Source organism: Apodemus sylvaticus, chromosome 3 (genome assembly GCF_947179515.1).
Source record: "Apodemus sylvaticus chromosome 3, mApoSyl1.1, whole genome shotgun sequence".
In the NCBI taxonomy this organism is placed as follows: domain Eukaryota; kingdom Metazoa; phylum Chordata; class Mammalia; order Rodentia; family Muridae; genus Apodemus; species Apodemus sylvaticus.
In genome coordinates this window covers 155,513,027-155,531,535 of record NC_067474.1, presented here as the reverse complement: position 1 = coordinate 155,531,535, position 18,509 = coordinate 155,513,027, and the positions used below count along the sequence as shown (strand labels likewise).

The following is an 18,509-nucleotide window of genomic DNA, read 5'->3' as shown; positions in this document are numbered from 1 at the left end:
TTCAGAGTGCTATGGGGCCCTACAGAAGGAACCAGGTCTGAGAATGTGTCTGGGGCACTGGCAGATGCGTCCCGCTTTTTAACATTGAAGTTCAACAGTGTCACTGACAAAATTCATGTGTCAGAACTACACTATTTTTAAAAAACCACACAAAATGATGGTGATGATGATGATGATGATGATGTTGATGATGATGATGATGATGATGATGATGATGATGTCATGGGCCAGCAGAGGTGCTTGCCCCCAAGCCTTAACTACCTGAGTTCAATCCCTGGGACCCATAGGATGAAAGGAGAGCGCCATTGTTCTTGGAGCTCCACCTGCGCACTGTTCCCTGCGCATGACCACCATCCCCAAATAAAATTGTTTTTAAATCGCGTAATGCTCTAAGTATGTCTCTGATTTTGTGATGGATCACATCCATAGTTAATCTGGGGCTGCAGACTGACCATGTCTTCTAGAGGGTCCTGCAGAAAAAAAATGTCCATTGTCATCCAAGGAAAAAGTTACAACCTGTGTCACTCTTGTGAACTCTCTTAACTTCTAGCCAATGATGCCTGATGGGAAACCCCAGGGCTGGTCTATTTACACCTGAGAGTTCTAATGATGCGAGGATGCACATCAAGGGGGCAGGTATCCTGGGGATAGCTGGACCTCTGTGCCTTTGTCATCAGCAAGCCAAGATCATGTGACAGATCAGAATCTCTGCACAGATTTAGGAAATACCCATGAGTCTTTGGGCTGGGCTGGTTCCCTCTGACTGTGCACTGCCTCCTCCCACAGATCAATGCTCTTCAAAAAGGCTATAGCCAGGTGCTGAGTCAGACCCTGGCAGAGCGCAACACGGAAATCGAATCCCTGAAGAATGAGGGCGAGAACTTAAAGAGAGACCATGCGGTCACATCAGGTGAGCTCGCCCTGAGTCAGGCTCAGGAGATGCTACCTCACCACCCACTCCTGTGGCCTGAGCAGACATCACCAATCAAATACCGATTGTCGCAGTTTGCTTCCTGAGCTTGGACAGAGCCTCAGAGTTCTCAGCAACCTGCCAGGCCTGACTGGGGACCTTCCCCAGAAGTGCACACACCAGCCAGCTTTAGCACAGGCACTGCCCTCCTTAGTCAATGTTTGAGTGAATGCCAGCTCTTAGCTAGCACCCGTCTCACCAGGGAGGACAGGATGCCGAGCGTCCCGTAGTCCTCAGAACCATTTCCTTGACGTGCTCTTGGCCCTAAGTGAAAACATTTTGCTAACTGATCAACTGAGATAGATCAATGGTGAAGATTGCTGGAGGAGGACAGGTAACTTATGGGCCATCTTGCCAACCACAGAAGTTACTTAGCCTGGATCCACAATGACAGGGAGACAGGTGTGTAAGCGAGTGTGTCTGAGGGACAGAGCAATGCTGTAAAGACAATACAGTGGAGCAATATGGTAGTGGAGGGCTTCAGGAGTGCGGAGAGGGATATCACATGTGCAAGCAGGAGGCGCCCTGTAGGAACAGTGTTCTGCTAGCAGCAAGCACGTGTGCAGAGGTCCTGGGAAAGGAATCAGCTAGCTCTGTTGAAGGAGCGACAGGTAAGTGTGTCTCAGGGACAGACTCAGGGAGTCAGAGGAGAAGACAGGGCCAGATCCCACAGGGGATTGTCTCCTAAGTGCACCAGGAAGAAGCCATTTAGGATATCTGAAGCCGAGAACAATGTGTCTAGAGACCAGAAGAGGGCAGAGGCATTAGGGGAAAGAGCATCAACGATTCTGAAACAGAAGTCTAGGGAAGCAGCTCAGTCATAAGGTACTTAACACAAAAACAAGAAGACCCAAGTTTGGTCCCCAGAACTCTTGTAAAAAGTCGGCACAGAAGTGTGCACTTATAATCCCAGCACTGGGGAAGCAGAGGCCGGAGGATTCCTGGAGCTCATTGGCCAACGGGTCTGGATAACCGATGTGCTCTGGGCTCTGAGAGAGACCCTATCTCAAAAACAAACAAACACCTCCATGGCGGGGGGAGATTGAAGTCAGATATCAATCCTGAGCCTGGCAACTTACAGAAGCAACGTCTCTCCTCCCCAGGGAGAGTTCCTGTGTGTAAGAAACAGCCACACCTGTGTAAAAAACAGGGTCTCCTAGGCTCCTTGGACCCAGCATGTTCCTCGGTGCCAGGGGTCTCCCCAGTGTCTGAGTCTGACAGCGGTGGTGGTGGTGGCGATCCTCACCGTGCTGTTGGTCTCTGTCCTGGCTTTGTTTAAAACAGGCATGGTGACATCTTTACAGAAAGACGTGTCGGCGCGCAGCGAGCAAGTTCAGCAGCTGCAGGAGGAGGTAAATCGACTGAGGATCCAGAACAAGGAGAAGGAGTACCAGCTTGAAGCCCTCACCTCCAGGGTGAGTATCCGAGGCACCCTCTCCTCCGCGGGGCTCAGGAAGGGGACCTGGTCACGTGACATGCCCCTCTCCATTTCTCGTGGACCTCGACTTTAACCACAGCCTCCTTCTACATCGTGGGGTCCAGGGCCATAAGGAGAATCCTGAAGTGTCATCCTAGAAAGACTAACATAGAGAGCCAAGTTCCCCATGCCTTTTCTTTTCTTAAGATTTCTTTTCTTTCCAATTATGTGTGTCTGTACCTGAGTATGTGCCTGTGAGTGCAGCACCTGTGGAGGCCAGAAGAGGGCGCAAGATCCTCTCAAATTGGAGTTAAGATATTTATGAGCTGCCATGTGGGTACTGGGAACTGAACTTGGGTCCTCTAGAAGAACAGCCAGTGTTAAGCACGGAGCCATCTCTCCAACCTCTCCCCAACCTCGCAGTTTTTTAAAGAACAGTGGGAATCAGGATCAGAATGAACACAATAGAGTCTAACTAAGCAAGCGTGTCTATTATGCTCATATGATAAGTAAACCTATAATCCTAGCCCTTGGGAGGCTGGGGCAGGAAGGTCAAGAGTTCAAGGCCAGCCTGTGCTGCATGAGACTATTTCCAAAAACTGTTCAGAGGCTGAGGAGGTAAAGTACCTTCTAAGCAAGCCTGAGGACCTGAGTCGGGGTGCTCACATAGCACCCACAGGAAGCAGGGAGCAGACAGGAAGTGAGGCTGGGCTGTCAAATCTCAAAGCCCTTCCCCATAAACACACTTCCACTGGAGAGTTTCCACCTCCCAGAGGTTCTATAACCTTTCAAAACAACGCCACCATCTGGGGAACAAGTGTTCAAACACTTGTGCCAATGGGGAACCTTTCATAGTCAAACCATCACTCTAAGGAGACGGAAGGTGAGGTACTTAAACCTTCAGATCCACTGGCAGGATCCAGCCACAGGCTTTAGAGTGCACTCTGCCCTAGTTTCATTTCTGTTGCTGAGATTTAAAAAAAAAATCCTGATCCCCCTCCCCCATCCCCCAAGAAGGATTTATTTGACTAAGGCCCATCTCTGAGGAGCATCAAGGCAGGGACTTGAAGCATCCTGTCTACAGTCAGGTGCAGAGGCAGAATAATCCCACAGACGCCTGCTTGCTTATCCTCCGTCACACTGCTCAAGACCCCTTGCCCAGGGAATGTCGCCACCCACGCCACCCAGGATGTAATCCTTCTTACATCGATTAGGAATGACGACAATCCCCCCATCTAAGTGCACACAGGCCAGCCTAATACAGATAATTCCTCACACGATTCCCAGGTGATTCTAGGTTTTGTGGAGCTGACAGTGCAAACCAAACAGCACACGTTCTTAACTAGAAACAAACAGAGCGTTCCTCTTCGTAAGGGTTCCATTTCCCTCCCCACGGCCAGCTGGTCACATCCTGTGAAGTAACACAGTTCGATCCTTAGTGCCACTCGAGTTCCCAATGGCAACACACACCCAGCCCTTCAAAAGATGAGTTCTCCTCATGATTCGGATTGCCGGCTTCCCAAAAGGGATTTAGATCCGGGATCTCGAGAGAGGCAGGAACCCAGAGCCCCTGAAGCATCTGTGTGCCTGTCAGACACCAGCTGTCTCCCCTGCTGGAATGTGGGTGTACAACTGGGATGGAGAAACAGCACAGAGTGCCCTCCGAGGCCAGCTGGGGCCCTGGGAACGCCCTCCCCCAGACACCTCCACACCACGCCAGCCTTGCTGTCCTCCTTTCTCTCCTCAGTGTTCAGTGATGAAAGAAGGACTAAGAAAGGAAGAGGCTCTGAAGGATCGCAGGGAGGCCCAGGAGAAAGAGCTGAAACTATGCAGGAGCGTAAGTTGAATGTCTTCATTGGTGATCAAGGCTTGGTGAGCGAGCGGGCGAGGCTCTGCCCTTGATGTGACTTTGATATTCTTGGAGGGACCCAAGGCCTCCCCAAAGCACAAGGTTCTGCCTCTGCTGTTGGGAGGAAGCCATGGGGCTCTCTCCAGAATTCTCAGGCTACTTGCCTCTGTTTTTCCCCATGGGTTTCCTCTGGGGCTGAACAGGGACAAGAACTGGAGCACACACACACACACACACACATAAACCTCTAAAAATTGCAATAAAAATATGATTTATTTCAATACCCCAGTCCCTCTTTTCCCTAGTAACCAGGTTGCTCTGGGTTTGATTGAGAGGCCCTGTCTCTGGGTTTGATTGAAAGGGTCTGTCTCTGGCTTCTGATACTGAGACTACAGGTCAGTTGCCACACTGGGGTTCTGGGGAATCGGAACTCCAGTCCTCATGCTTACACAGCAAACACTCTCCCAAACCCTTCAAACCCTTCTGCTGAATGTCCTTTTGTTGTTGTTGTTGTTGTTGTTGTTGTTTGGTTTGGTTTTGGTTTTTTTTGTTTTTTTCGACACAGGGTTTCTCTGTGTAGCCCTGGCTGTCCTGGAACTCACTCTGTAAACCAGGCTGGCATCGAACTCAGAAATCCACCTGCCTCTGCCTCCCAAGTGCTGGGTTAAAGGCCTGCGCCACCACCGCCCGGCACTGAATGTCTTTTCAAAGAAATTAATTCTTTTCCATTATCAAGCGCATTTTATATATTAATTGGGTGGTGGGGGCGGGGAGAAATCTGCATTGCCTGCAAATGTAAAGCAAAGAAGGCGCTTAGTTGGCTGTTTGGATCCTACTTGTATGAGCCCCAGAAATACGGGAGACCTGAAGAGGGGAGGGGGAGCCTTCCATTTAGGAGGTGACTTGCCGCGCCTAGTGAACCTGAATTCTCTGTGGTTGCTTTTTTTTTTTTTTAAGCAAATGCAAGACATGGAGAAAGAAGTGAAGAAGCTCAGAGAGGAACTGAAGAAGAACTGTCCGGGTCAGAACATCATCTCCAAGACGCTACGAGAAAAGAGCAAGGTGCGTGCTTAAAGGAAGCTTGCTTGTGTCCATGATCACGGGAGACAAACTCCCCCGGGGCAGCGTCCCGCTCCACCCGCACGGCGCCCCCGTGTGGCCGATGCCGGCATCTGCCGCTCCTCGGGGACCTGAGAAGGTACTAAAAAACGTTCCTAACAGGCTTCCATGGCCCCAGCCAGGCACACATTGGCAGCATTGAATGGACTCACACACACACACACATACACACATTAAAAATAAAGTTAATATGGCTAGGGAGATGGCTCAGTGGTTAAGAGCACTGACTGCTCTTCCAGAGGTCCTGAGTTCAATTCCCAGCAACCACATGGTGGCTCACAACCATCTGTAATGGGATCCGATGCCCTCTTCTGGTGCATCTGAATACAGCTACAGTGTGCTCATATATATAAAATAAATAAGTCTTTAAAAATAAATAAAATCAATATTTTAAAATGACAGTGGCCAGGAAAACGTAGAGATAAGTTAAATCCTATCTGTAAAATTTTGCCCAGGAAAGAATGCATCTAGATAAAAACTATCCCAGGACAGTGAAAATGGAAACATCTGAGAATGTGCTGAGCCACTGGCTCAACGTATTTCCTTCTGAAGAATATCTCTCAGTGGAAATAAGTTGACTTTAATTTATCTCTTCATTAAAATCACCACAGTCCTGGCAACAGAACCAAGCTGCCATCAAGGCTATGCCTTTTCCTCTAAGTGAGGCTTTAGCTGCACCCCACAAGTTCTAGAATGTTTTTCTTCATCACTCAGAACCAAGTCTTTCCCAGTGCCCATTATTACTTCTTCTCCTACACGTGGCATATTTTGGAGTTATTTTCTAATATCTAAATATATGAGGATTTCTCGAGGTACCTTTTCGTTATTGGTCTTGGCTTGATTACATTGTGTACAGAGATCTTACTCTGGGTGTTTTAGGTCCCTGGTATCAACTGAGATTTTCTTGGTGGTCGGCATGTGGCACACACTTGTTTCATGTGAACATACATTCTTCAGGGGACACAGTGGTCTACATGCCTCTTTTAGGTCAAGTTTGACTATCCTGATGGTTAGTTTTTAAGTGTCAATTGCCAGCTCCTAGGATAGCCAGAGATGAGAGCTAATTTAAAGAATTATCTAGCTAATTGGGGGTTATCTTGATCATTAATTAATATGAGAAAAATCAGCCCACAGTGGGCAGAACCATTCCCTAGGTTGGTCCCCAAACTGTATAAAAAGAGAGAAGTCTGAGGCTAGAGAGATGACTCAGAGGTAAAGAGTACTAGTTGCTCTTTCAGAGTGTAGCTGTCCTGCGGCTTTGGGCAAACTGGGTACCTGGAAGGAGAGCTGGGCATGGAATGGGACAGACGGGCAAGAGAGACACAGAGCCAAGGCAAAGGTTCTGATCAAAGCTCCAATGTTTAATGTTTAACTCTGAACAATATATAGGAAAACCCATCCCCAGTTTTCACCAGGATCTTGTCACAAAGCAAGCTCAGTTGCTCGGCAGGTAGGGACTTCTGGCTGGAAGCTGCAGATGTGTCGGAAGACTCCACCCAGGTCAGCAGAAGACTGTTGTGGCAGACAATTTACCAGAAGATCCCACCCTAGGTGGGCTAGGCAGAACTGACTGTGGCAAACAATTAAGGTCTGGTTAGCCCGATTGAGGCTGGGGGAAGGTCATATCAAAGGACCTGAGTTCAATTCCTACCATCCCTATCAGGTGGCTCACAATCACTTGTGATTCTAGCCCCAGGAACACCTCTGTCCTCCAAGGAACCTGCACTCATGTGTACACACCCCCTAACCAACAACACACACATTAAAAAAAAAAAAAACTTTTTAGAGTAGAGAAATCTAGCTTACTACCAAGCCTCAGTGGGTAGCATGCATACATTTCTCTCTGTCTCTGACTATGGATGCGATGTGGCTAGCTGTGGCTAGCTGTGACTAGCTGCGGCTAGCTGCTTCAGTTCCTGCCACGGCCTCCCCTCCATAACCAACTATCACTTGAAAATGTAAAGCAAATAAATCCTCTTTACCCCCTGTTGCTTTTGTCAGGGTATTATGTTAATTTTTAAATTATTATTTTAGTGTTTGGGTGGTTTGCCTACGTGTCTATCTATGCACCGTGTGTGTGCAGTACCCAGGGAGTCCAGAAGATGGAGCTAGATCCCTTAGAACTGGAGGTAGAGACGGTTGCAAGCCTCCATGTGGGTTCTGGGAATTGAACCCCAGTCCTCTGCAAGAGTTGCCAGTGCTCTTAACCACTGAGCCATCTTTCCAAAGTGCTGTGGTTAAAGGTGTGCAACACCATGTCACGCCCACCTCATTGATAGTTTTCATTAGATATTTCCCTCTGTATTCTTTTTGGAATTTTCCCCTTGGCTCCTCATCTGGTAAGAATAGCATAAAAGCCATATTATGTTTTCCCAAAATCTGATGTCAGTTTTTTACTCTTTGTTTGTTTGTTTTGTTTGTTTGTTTTTGAGATAGGGTTTCTCTATGTAGCCCTGGCTGTCCTCGAATTCACAGAGTGCTGCCTCTGCCTCCTAAGTGCTGGGATTAAAGGTGTATGCCACTACCACCTAGCAAGTTTTTACTCTTGTGATATTATTTTCACAGTTACTCTACACATGCACTTTCGTCTTATCAAAACCCGGTGTCCGTGAGTGATATCACCCCACTCCTGGATGACACAACAGTCACCAACATCAACCCTTTAGCATCACTGGCACCGCACAGACTTACGTAATGTAATCACCAGTACCTCACCTCCCTCCACACTGACACCCCAACGGCATTCCGAATGTTTCATACATTCAGTGTTCATGCCCACAGGAGCTGTGCCTTCCCTACATCACTGGGTATCCATCCAGGATCCTCTGCCTAAAATACATCACTAAGGATTAAGTCTTTACTGATGGTGAAGTCTCTAAAGGGTGTGTGTGTGTGTGTTACCCTCCTTTCTCGAACATTCTTTGACTGTGCACTGATTTCTCCATTGACTGATTTCCTTGAGCACTCTGTAGACCTTCTATTATTTTCCCACTGTAAGTCTGTTACATAATTACTATTACTACACAATGGTTATTATGTAACTAGTCTCCCTGCCATTTGTGGCGGTTTCCTTTCCCTTTGACTCGCAGCAAATGTGTAACAACTATGCCTGAGGTGGGCTCAGTTTTTCTTACTTCGTTTGCACTCCTGTGGGCTTCTTGCACTTTCTGCTTTATTTGGTTTTTTTAATTTCGGGTTTTTTTTCCATTACGACTGGAGCCTGGGCTGCGTACTGAACGCAGAGAGAGGCTGCTGGAGGCCTGTGACCGGGGCAATGACCGCTCTGGGTTTGTGGCCAGTTGTGACCATGGTGATCAGAGCTGCTCCTGGCATTGCGACTGTCATTTCTGTCTGTTCTCTTAGCTCACGCTGTGATCTGGGAGCTGTTGTGTCCATTTGACAGATGAGGACGTGAGGGTTAAGGGAGCATCCTGGGGCAGAATAGTTGTTGTGAAATCATACACTTAGCGAGGGGTAAAACCCAAGCCACAAGCCTCATTTATGGGACTCATCACTACGGCACCGCCACTAGCCACATGTGACTATTGAAACTGAAATGAAATTCATTTTAAAATTCAATTCCTCCATATTCATATTTAAAAATAAAATGGTATTTTTAAATCCAATTGAAAATCCACCTCCTCCACTGAGCCAGGATGTAAATTTAAAACCCAGCACTTGTCACAATTAGCCAGACATGGCCAGTCACCAGACATCCCAGACTCTGGCCATCTAGGCCTTAGGAGAGGAAGCTGATTGAGACTTATGTCTGGGTGGGTCTCAGCAGTACTGTCAAGAATGCTCTAGAAGGAAATAATTTGGAGGCAAGGATTCCAAAGATCACCAGTGCCCAGCCTGAGGTCGTATACTGGGTAGGGACCTAATAAACCTCTGAGGACTAAATCCACTCCTAACATGTCTTCTCTGTGGCAATAACGGAGGGGCAGGGCAGGCAGGACACTTGAGGGCCAGGGTGGAGCTGTGCTGTAGCTGAGGCTGGCTCTGGGCCTTTGGGCTGGGAAGCAGGGAGGAGAACAGGGTTGAGGGATCCAGAGTCGGCCCAAGGCCAGGCAGTGAAGTCCCGCCTTCCTCCTGGAGGACCTTTAGTGTCCTCAGGCAGCCAAGTCCGAGAGGCTCTTCGCTGCCCCACAAGGCTCTGGAGAAAGTGCTGAAGGGTTTGGGGTTTGTATTTGTGGTACACCCCTCTCCAGACCCCAGTGGGAGGCTTGTGAGGCTGCTTCTGCATGAAGTCCCTTCCTTTAAAGGCGTACACCTACCCCTAAGACAGGCTAGAGGCGTGGTCCCCAGGGAAGTGGGACAGACAAGTCAGGAAGAGGAGGGGGCGGATGTGGGAGAGAGAAAGGTGGGTAACGAGGAATAGGTGTGTTCTGAATACTTTATAAACACGTATGAACACACCATTCCAGAAGCCCATTCTGGCTAGCATGTACTAATTTGGAAAAAGTAATTGTGAGCAGGGATGCAGTGCATCTGCATCCAATGGCCAGCAGATGGCAGCACTGAGCACTTTCGAGCTTACAGGGAGGAAATGAGTAGCCACGCCCAGACCCCCCTCTCCCCTCTTCCCTTTTGAATGCCTTCTGCAAGTTCCATCTCTTTCAAAGTCTTGCATGGCTGACCTCCCTGAGTGGTTCCCACTGATGACGTATTCAGGACAGTATTCCTAATGACAATATTTACGAACCCCCCTGTGGACTTAGGGTATGAACATAATGGAGAAAGGTTTATCTTGCAGTTGTACAAGTGACTAACATTCATACACACGTAGAGCCGTTATAAAATCTCACCATTTCTCCAAACACTCTTAACCCCTCGGTAACTTGAGGCAGTCTTAGTAACATCCTCCCCCCACCCCACCCCCTGTGAAACACCAAGTCACAGACAAACAACCCTCTGAAGTCACGTGACCCTCGAATTCAGGCCTGAGGTAGGACTAACCCAGCAAAGTAGTAGAGCCTGGTGCATGGCCCCAGGGAATGAAGCCTCTTAACTCCAGGTTTCCTCCGCAGACTTGCTTTTGACCCCTGCCATGCGGGCTGCTGCTCCCCCGGGTCCCTCTGGGACACCCCCCACCCCCAGCCATTAGATCTCACAGAGGGCTCCTCCCCCAGACCGCCCCACGGCCGGCCGCATTAGCAGCAGCTGGCACATGCTTTGATCATCCTTTCAGGTTGAAGAGAAGCTTCAGGAAGATTCCAGAAGGAAATTGCTTCAGCTGCAGGAAATGGGGAACAGAGAAAACCTCATTAAAATCAATTTGGAAAGGGCCGTAGGCCAGGTAGGAGCGTCCACAGCCCTCCCTGCCGGACCATGTACCCCAGGGGGCTCCTACCCCCCCAGGCAGCCAATTCCGGTGTCAGGGTGGGGTGGGGTGGACCAGGGTGTGATGCCTAAAGACTTCCATCCATCTTCTGCTGGGAAATTCTCATTCCCATAGTGTGCGGTGACTGGGACTGGAGACCCAGGCCAGGCAGCCAACCCCGCCCCGGACTCCCGGTGCCCCGCCCCACCCCCCTCTCCTCCTCTGGAGTTTCTCTCTATTGCTTTCAGCGTAGGCATCAACCCTGGTTTTTCCTTAGTGACCTCAGATTCCCAGTAGCCATAAGGAAATGCTTCTTTTTTAAATACGTAAGCCCTGAGTGTCCAAAGGTCCTGGGCAGGGTAGTGAGAGAATTCTCGCCTGGCTGGGCAGGAGGGCCTGTTTTCCATTGCTCTGACCCAAGATGGCCAACGTGTTTTCTACCGTGCAGGGCCCTGCTTGTGAAAGATATGAAAATACTGTAAGGCTTTACCGAGGGCTTGGGGACAGTGAAAAGCCAAGAGTGGAGGTCTAAGCTAGTTTGGATTATCCATGGGCATCTCTGCTGACACCCCACCTGGTGGTGCTCAAGACACACTTTGTGTTCCGAGAGGTTTGTGCTTCTGTGTCTGGGAGGGGCGTCTACTATAACCACTTAGCCAGGACTCAGAAGGGCTGTGAGTCTCCTCAAAAATGCTAAGGACCATAACTCCATATCATCCCGCACCAAGTTCACACAATTTCTATTTCTATGGTAACCCAAGCGGTAACCAGGGTGTGTAAGCAGGCTTAGTCCCCACACTCGGGACCTGGAGTCCTGTAGAGGTGCCTACTCTGTCAAATGGTGCTAATCATTGGACAGCTGCCAAACGTGTCATCAAATCGCACATCCCAGCTGTGATTTCTCTAGGAGGTCCTCGGTCCCTTGTCCTGTCACACAGTCCCTGGGCTTCTCACTCCTCTCCATCGCTCTCTTATAGCCCCACCCCCACCCCAAATATACCTGAACCGAGTGCGTGGCCTGTGCTCCTTGCCCAAAGGCCTTCATCTCAGCTCCACGCTGGGTCACCTAAAGGATCAGCTCCATGCACAGACTCCAGGGGAGGGGGGAGTCAGTCTTCCTGCTGCCTTCTGACCTTCTCACTGTCTCTTTACCTCAAGGCCAGGCCCATCTGACATTCTCAGCCCAGCCCAGTGTCCCCAGCTCCCAGCACAGCCTCTAAGAACCTGTCACCATATCCCTCTCACTATATGCAGTCCCCTCGCACGCACGGCTTCCCCACATAACCAGCTCCTTGGCTAGCTGGACCCTTTCTGTGCCCATGAAGCCAGGGAACAGTTTGGAGCTCCTGGCTTAAAAGTCTCCTGTACTGTCATCATCTCTGTTTTCTCAGAGTTGTGAGTTCAATGGACAGTTCTGTGCCTTTGAATGTCATCTGGTGACCCTCCAGGTCCCCTTAAGGATGTTTGTTCGTCTTTACTGCCCATGCTGTCCAGTGGAACACAGGCGCAGGCCGTGGGGTGCCGTGGAGCCTGGGGTGCCTTAGACTCAAGATTCTCTAAACTTTACACACAAGGCCATCCCCTGGACCAAAAGCTAAAAACTTCGAACCATGGGAGGCACCTGACTGATATATTTCCATAACAGAGTACCCGCCCATTCCATGCCTGCCCTGTGCTGGCCCCAGAGATAGACATGAGTCACAGTGGACAGAAGCTTTGGGACAGCTGATGCCCAAGGCACCTTGGGAACACATGTGTGCTTTCTCCCCTCCCTATCACCAATGCTGATGACATTTATTTGGGCCGACAGCCTCAATCGCTATTTCAAAGGCTAGCAATTATGAAAAGGCACTCCTGGATCTAGACTTCCCACTGCTGACTGCAGTGGCCTCTTTGGAGGACCTTCAACATGTGCGCCGGGACTGTCTTGTGCCCAGGTTGGGTTGGGCACTAAATACTTGAAGCCTGCTGCTCTGTCCTGTCTATGGCTTCCCCCCGCCCCCCAGTACATCATATACATCATAACCATGAATGACCATGGGGAAGACACCATTTCACCTTGCCTCTGTCTCCACAACCCCTGTTGACCAGTCACCCCTTTTGTGCCACAGCTGGAGAACTTCAGAAACCAGGTCATCAAAGCCACTTTCGGGAAAACAAAGCCATTCCGGGACAAGCCCATCACGGACCAGCAGGTTAGTGTGGCTGGCTCTCTGGCCACGTGACTCTTTCCGCTTCTGTCTCCGGGGATCTGGATGCCAGACCCCGAGAGCATATGCCTGTTTTTGTTAGTGGCACATATTTCTCACACTGTTGCTACACCATAAAGATTTGTTTTGATTTGGGGGGATTTCCTGGCTTTTGAAGTGAAAGCTAGCTAAAAAAAAAAAAAAAAAAATCCCTTGAAATGTTCCTTGTTGAAATCAGGTCCAGCCAGGCAGGCTCGTGACTGGTCACCAGACACACACCGGTGCTCTGGGAGCAGAGGGGTGACCTGGCTCTGGTCCACATACCTTGGTTGATCCCTTCCAAAGGGGAAACTAACCTAGAGCAGTGTAGATAGGCTTGCCTTGATATCTTTCCAGCCCTTTGTGGCTAAGAACAGGTAAGAAGTTTACAAGTGTGTGTGTGTGTGTGTGTGTGTGTGTGTGTGTGTGTGTGTAAGGGGGCAGTGGGGGGATTGGAGAGATAGCTCAGTCAGCAAAGTGTTTGCCTTGCAAGCACGAGGACCTGAGTTCAATCCCCAGAACACAAACAAAACACAAAAGTAATGGGTGTGTCGTTACACACGTGGAACCCCAATGCTAGGGTGAGACAGACAAGCAGACCCCTGGGGCTCAGGGTTCGCCAGCCAGCCAGCCTTAGCCTGCTTGGCAAGTAGATCCCTTGTCTCACTCAGTAAAACCAGGAGGATTGGTAGCCACAGTGACCTCTGGCCTCCACATGCACGCATGCATGCTCTCACACGTGCATACCACGCCCAGACACAGTACCTACATTCACACATGCAGTCTTCACTCACAGAATAAAATGCAGGCAGGCAGGTACAAGGAGACCACGGTCTGCGACGTGCACACTTAGTGTTCAGAGTCACTGCTATAAACGTGGAAGGATCTGGAAGAGATTCAGAGTGACAGTGTAGACCCCAGTTCCTGGGCCATCGATGGCGTCCCAGTGACAGAGCGCATGTTCCCTCAGAGGCAGCACCTCAGGGCCTGCATCCCTCCCCACCGAGCCAGGACTTGTGCTCCCACTTTGCAGTCCCTGCCTCGCAGAGCAGGCTGCCCTGAGACATCTTACTGTCTGTCCTCTGGCCAGCTGATAGAGAGGATCGTCCAGGTCACCGAGGACAACCTCAGCTTCCAGCAGAGGAAGTGGACCCTGCAAAGGGAGACTCATCTGCACTCCAAGCAAGAGGAGACGGTGCACAGCGTGGAGAAGCTGAGGGCGCTGCTGGACAAATGCCAGGTAGCCTCTGTCAGCTCTTTCCACGCCGACAGTTCGCTGGCCCCCTCCGTGCTACTGGTCAAGACATTGCCCTCTCCCTGGGACAGGCTGGGGGAGAAACATTGTCCTTTTTTTTTTTTTTTTTTTCCAAGACAGGATTTCTCTGTGTAGCCCTGGCTGTCCTGGAACTCATTCTATAGACCAGGCTGGCCTTGAACTCAGAAATCCCCCTGCCTCTGCCTGAGTGCTGAGGATTAAAGGCATGCACCACCACTTCCCGGGGACATTCTCCTTTTTTACGACCCCACCATTGACTCAAAATAGCCTCCCAGGGCAGAGATGACTGAATATTTCCAGGCTCCGTACCCCTTGTCCCCTATCTGTGGATCAAAAAACAAAAGAGTATTCCCCCACACTGAGCATGTGCAAACTCAAAATATAGCTCAGACAGTAACACGCTTGCTCTGCAAGCATGAGGTGTCCTGAGTTTGAATCCTTAGCACCCACGTAAAAAAGATGGGTGCGGCTCACACCAGTCACCCTAGTGTATGAGAAAGCAGATGCAGAAAGATCCCTCCGGCGGGGCTCGTGCCTAGAGGCACCCAGTCCAGGCAAATAAGCTAGCTCTGGCGTCAGTGAGAGAGGCTGCCAAAAATTAAGGAAGGGCAGGGAGGGGTGCAGCTCAGGGTGTGATCCACGTCACCCCAAAACGCTGGACATTCCGATGCAAGCCAGTCCTTGGGAGGTGGAGGCTCCAGGATCAAGGTCATCCTAGCCTGGGTTTCATGAGACTATCTCAAACATGCCAAAAAAGTTTCTTAACGCAAGGAGGAGAGTGACTGGGGAAGACCTGACATTGACCTCTGGTCTGCATGCACCCCTCCCCTCTAAAGTCAATCAGTCACACACCAGATAAGGTTTGATTTTGTTTAGAGTAGGCTCTTGGCTTTCATGCCTTCACCCCTCTGCACAGTGGACAAGTTCTGCACCAACAACCTTTGCTCCCACGCCCAGACATCTCTCTTTTTTTGCCATTTTCCCACTAGCATGTACATTGTGCTGGGTATTGTAAGTTGCCTCTACAGAAGGATGTGTGTAGGCGGCGTACAATCGCCACGCCTCTAAATTAGGAAATTTAACTTCGCCAGAATTTGCCTTCAGTGTCCTGGAACCTAATTAATTCCCCACAGACAGAAAGAGATGACTGTACCAACTCTGGGAAGTCCCCAGCTCTGCGTTTTAAAAAGTAAGAAAGAGAAGCCACAGCTGGGAGACGGTTCAGTCTCTGCTCTGCTACAATGGTTTCTGTGCTAGTCGGAGGATCTGAATTTGATCCCGCATTTAAAAAGTTGAGTGTGATAGCACATGCCTGTAATGCCAGCACTGATGGAGGCAGACAGATCCACTGGCCAGCCCACTACCCAGCGAGAGTCTCTATCTCTAAAAACAAAGCAGAGGTGGCGGTGGTCCTGAGATTCCAGCCTCCATACCTGAATGTGCACATGCATGCATGTATAGCACACACACACACAAGAGAGAGAGAGAGGGTCAGAGAAAGAGACAGAGAGACAGTGAGAGACAGAGACAGAGAGAGGTGGGAGGGTGGCACAGAGGAAGAGGGAGAGAAATGTTTTTGCTCAAAATTTCCATTTTTGCCCAGCCGCGGAAGTTATTTTCAGCTATTGCCTTTCCCTGTAGAGCAGCGGGGCTGAAGGTTCAGGGTGCCCCTGGTGCCCCCACCCTGGGTGTCAGGAGGCACAGCTGCTGCTTCTTTCTCTTGCAATCAGAAGCTGCTATTTAGGGAGTTTTGCGCAAATGCTGACTCGCCAGCTCCATTTCAAACAAATCAGGAAACGGCACTTTCTGTCCAGCGCGTGCCTTGATCTGGACAGGAATTCTGATGACTGGGAGGAGCCAGACTTGGTTCTCGCGTCAGACAGACTGGCAGCCACAGCTTGGCATTACCCAGCCTAAAAAGGACCCCCCCTGTGCCTATCAAACATCCAGGCAAAGGGCCTGGGAGATGGCTCAGTCGGTAAGAGTGCTCACTGTGCAAGCACAAAGACCCGAGTTCAGATCCTCGGTGCCCGTGTCAAATAGTCAGGCATGGCTGCAAGTGTGGGTGGGCAACCCAGCACAGGGGTGGGGGGGCAAAGGCAGGCCCACCCCCAGAGCTCGCTGACTCGTCAGCCGAACAGAAATAGTGAGCTGTTGGTTTACTGAGAGACTGACTCAAGGCAATAAGATGAGAGTGACAGACAGACAGACAGATGAATGCACCAGTGCACAAGTATGCATGCATGTGCACACACACACACGTGCACACTCATATGCACACACATGCGCACGCACCCTCACCAAGACCAAAGTAAACCGAGAGAAAAGATAGGCTGCCAAAAGGACCGGAATGAAGTCGGCCACACCAGGCCGTGATGGCCGCTGTCCCACCTCCTGGTGAGATCCAGCATCTCGGCCCTCACAGGCCAGTCTCTTCAGAGCCCGCGTCAGGGCCTTTTCTAGATGCTGGGTCTGACTGCTCACAGCCTGTCTGTTCCCAGGCTTGCATGAGGGATTCCTGCAGCAGCTTCGACCTGAGGAAGGAGGTGGAGCTCCTTCAGCACCTGCAGCTCGGCCCACCCGTGTCGGGACTTCAGAAGGCTGTCCTGGGCATCCTGAGAGTGTCCCTGTCCTGGCTGGAGGAAGCGGAGCAGCTGCTCGGCGACCTCAACATCGAGGTGTTGGATTCTGACAAAGGTAGCCCGGCCTTTATCTCTCGTAAAGTGTCTGTAATATCACCACGGATTCCCCTGAAGTAGGGGATGTTGGTGAGGTGGCATAAGGGCTGGCAAGATGGCGTGTCAAGTAAAGTCCCATGCGTGGAGTCATTCCCCCCAAGACCCATATGAGGGATCAGCTCCCGAAAGTGATGCGCTGATTGACATGCGCAAACACTCATGCAAAATAAACATCAAATATAACTTAAATTTTAAACAGAGGGCTAGAGCGGTGGCTCAGCAGCTGAGAGCATTGGCTGCTCTTGCAGAGGTTTGACCCAGCACCCACATGGTAGCTCACAGCCATCTCTAACTCCAAGAAGGGATCTGATGCTTCCTCCTGACCTCCACAGGCTCCAGGCACACACATATGTGTAAAACTAAATAAACCATGTAAAGTAAAACCTTTTTAAATGTAGCCAGCATTTTGGAGGCAGAGGCAGGAGGATCTCTGTGACTCTAAGGCCAGCTTGGTCTACATAGTTGTCATTAAGGGTGACAGTGGCCACACTCGGATCAGGGTGAGGCTGGAGAGGAGAGGAAGGAAGAAGAGCGAGATGGGAGATATAAAGGAGGGAGGATGGATGGTGGGTAGAAAGGAAAGATGGTAGATGGATGGATAAGTGCATTGATGTAGATGAACAGATAAACAGATGACATATATAATATATATGATAAAAGGATGAGCAGTATGTGAATAGTGCTAGGCAGATGGATGGATGGTGGGTAAATGGATTCATGTCAGGAGAGTGGTGGATGGTAGACAAAAATAGGCAAATGAATGGGTGGGTCAGTGAGTCCGTGAGCAGATGGGTGGGTGGATGATGGATGGGTGGATGGATGGATGATGGATGGGTGGATGGATGGATGATGGATGGGTGGATGGATGGGTGGATGGGTGGATGATGGATGGATGATGGGTGGGTGGATGGATGGATGATGGATGGGAGGATGGATGGATGGATGGACGGGTGGATGGGTGGATGGATGGATGATGGATGGGTGGATGGGTGGATGGATGGATGATGGATGGGTGAATGGGTGGATGATGGATGGATGGGTGGGTGGATGGATGGATGGGTGGATGGATGGATGATAGATGGGTGGATGGGTGGATGGATGGATGGATGGATGATGGAAGGATGCATGAGAGGATGGATGGACAGACAGATGGATGGGAGGATACATGAATAATTAGGAAGATGGATGGTAGATTTATGGTGAATAAATAAAGCTGTAGGAACGTGTACTAGGTAAAAAGACAAGACAGGGTGAGTGGACAGAGAGCTCCCAGGGACACACTCATAGTAGCATCAACATTTTGGAAACTGTGGCCAGTGCTTGAAACCTTGTTCTCTCAAAGGGCTTCATAAGATGCCTTCACATCGCCAGGAATGAGAGCAGGAAGACATTTGCCTTCCAGGGCTTCAGCCTCCCAGACAGGGTGTCTCCAAAGTGATCCGTGAGGCGGTATAAAGTTCTTAAAAGAAAAAAAAAGGGAAAAGTAAGAATGAGCTTAATGTATCTAAGTGTGTACACAGAAATGAGAGATGCGGACAGGGTCACGGGGCACAGGAGCTGGCGCGTTCCCACCCTCCAGCGGCTCTCCA

The 18,509-nt window shown here is 50.0% G+C and overlaps 1 protein-coding gene across 1 annotated transcript in view; it reads left to right on the top strand.

Moving 5' to 3' along the window:
* The window catches only part of Fhad1 (forkhead associated phosphopeptide binding domain 1), a 119,052-nt gene that overhangs the window by 41,646 nt on the left and 58,897 nt on the right, over positions 1–18,509 (top strand). The window contains exons 6-13 of the mRNA XM_052177971.1: positions 787–910; positions 2,255–2,385; positions 4,135–4,224; positions 5,194–5,298; positions 10,547–10,654; positions 12,790–12,873; positions 13,997–14,146; positions 16,684–16,879. Coding sequence (XP_052033931.1) covers positions 787–910; positions 2,255–2,385; positions 4,135–4,224; positions 5,194–5,298; positions 10,547–10,654; positions 12,790–12,873; positions 13,997–14,146; positions 16,684–16,879 — 988 coding nt within the window. The remainder of the gene's footprint in view (positions 1–786; positions 911–2,254; positions 2,386–4,134; positions 4,225–5,193; positions 5,299–10,546; positions 10,655–12,789; positions 12,874–13,996; positions 14,147–16,683; positions 16,880–18,509) is intronic.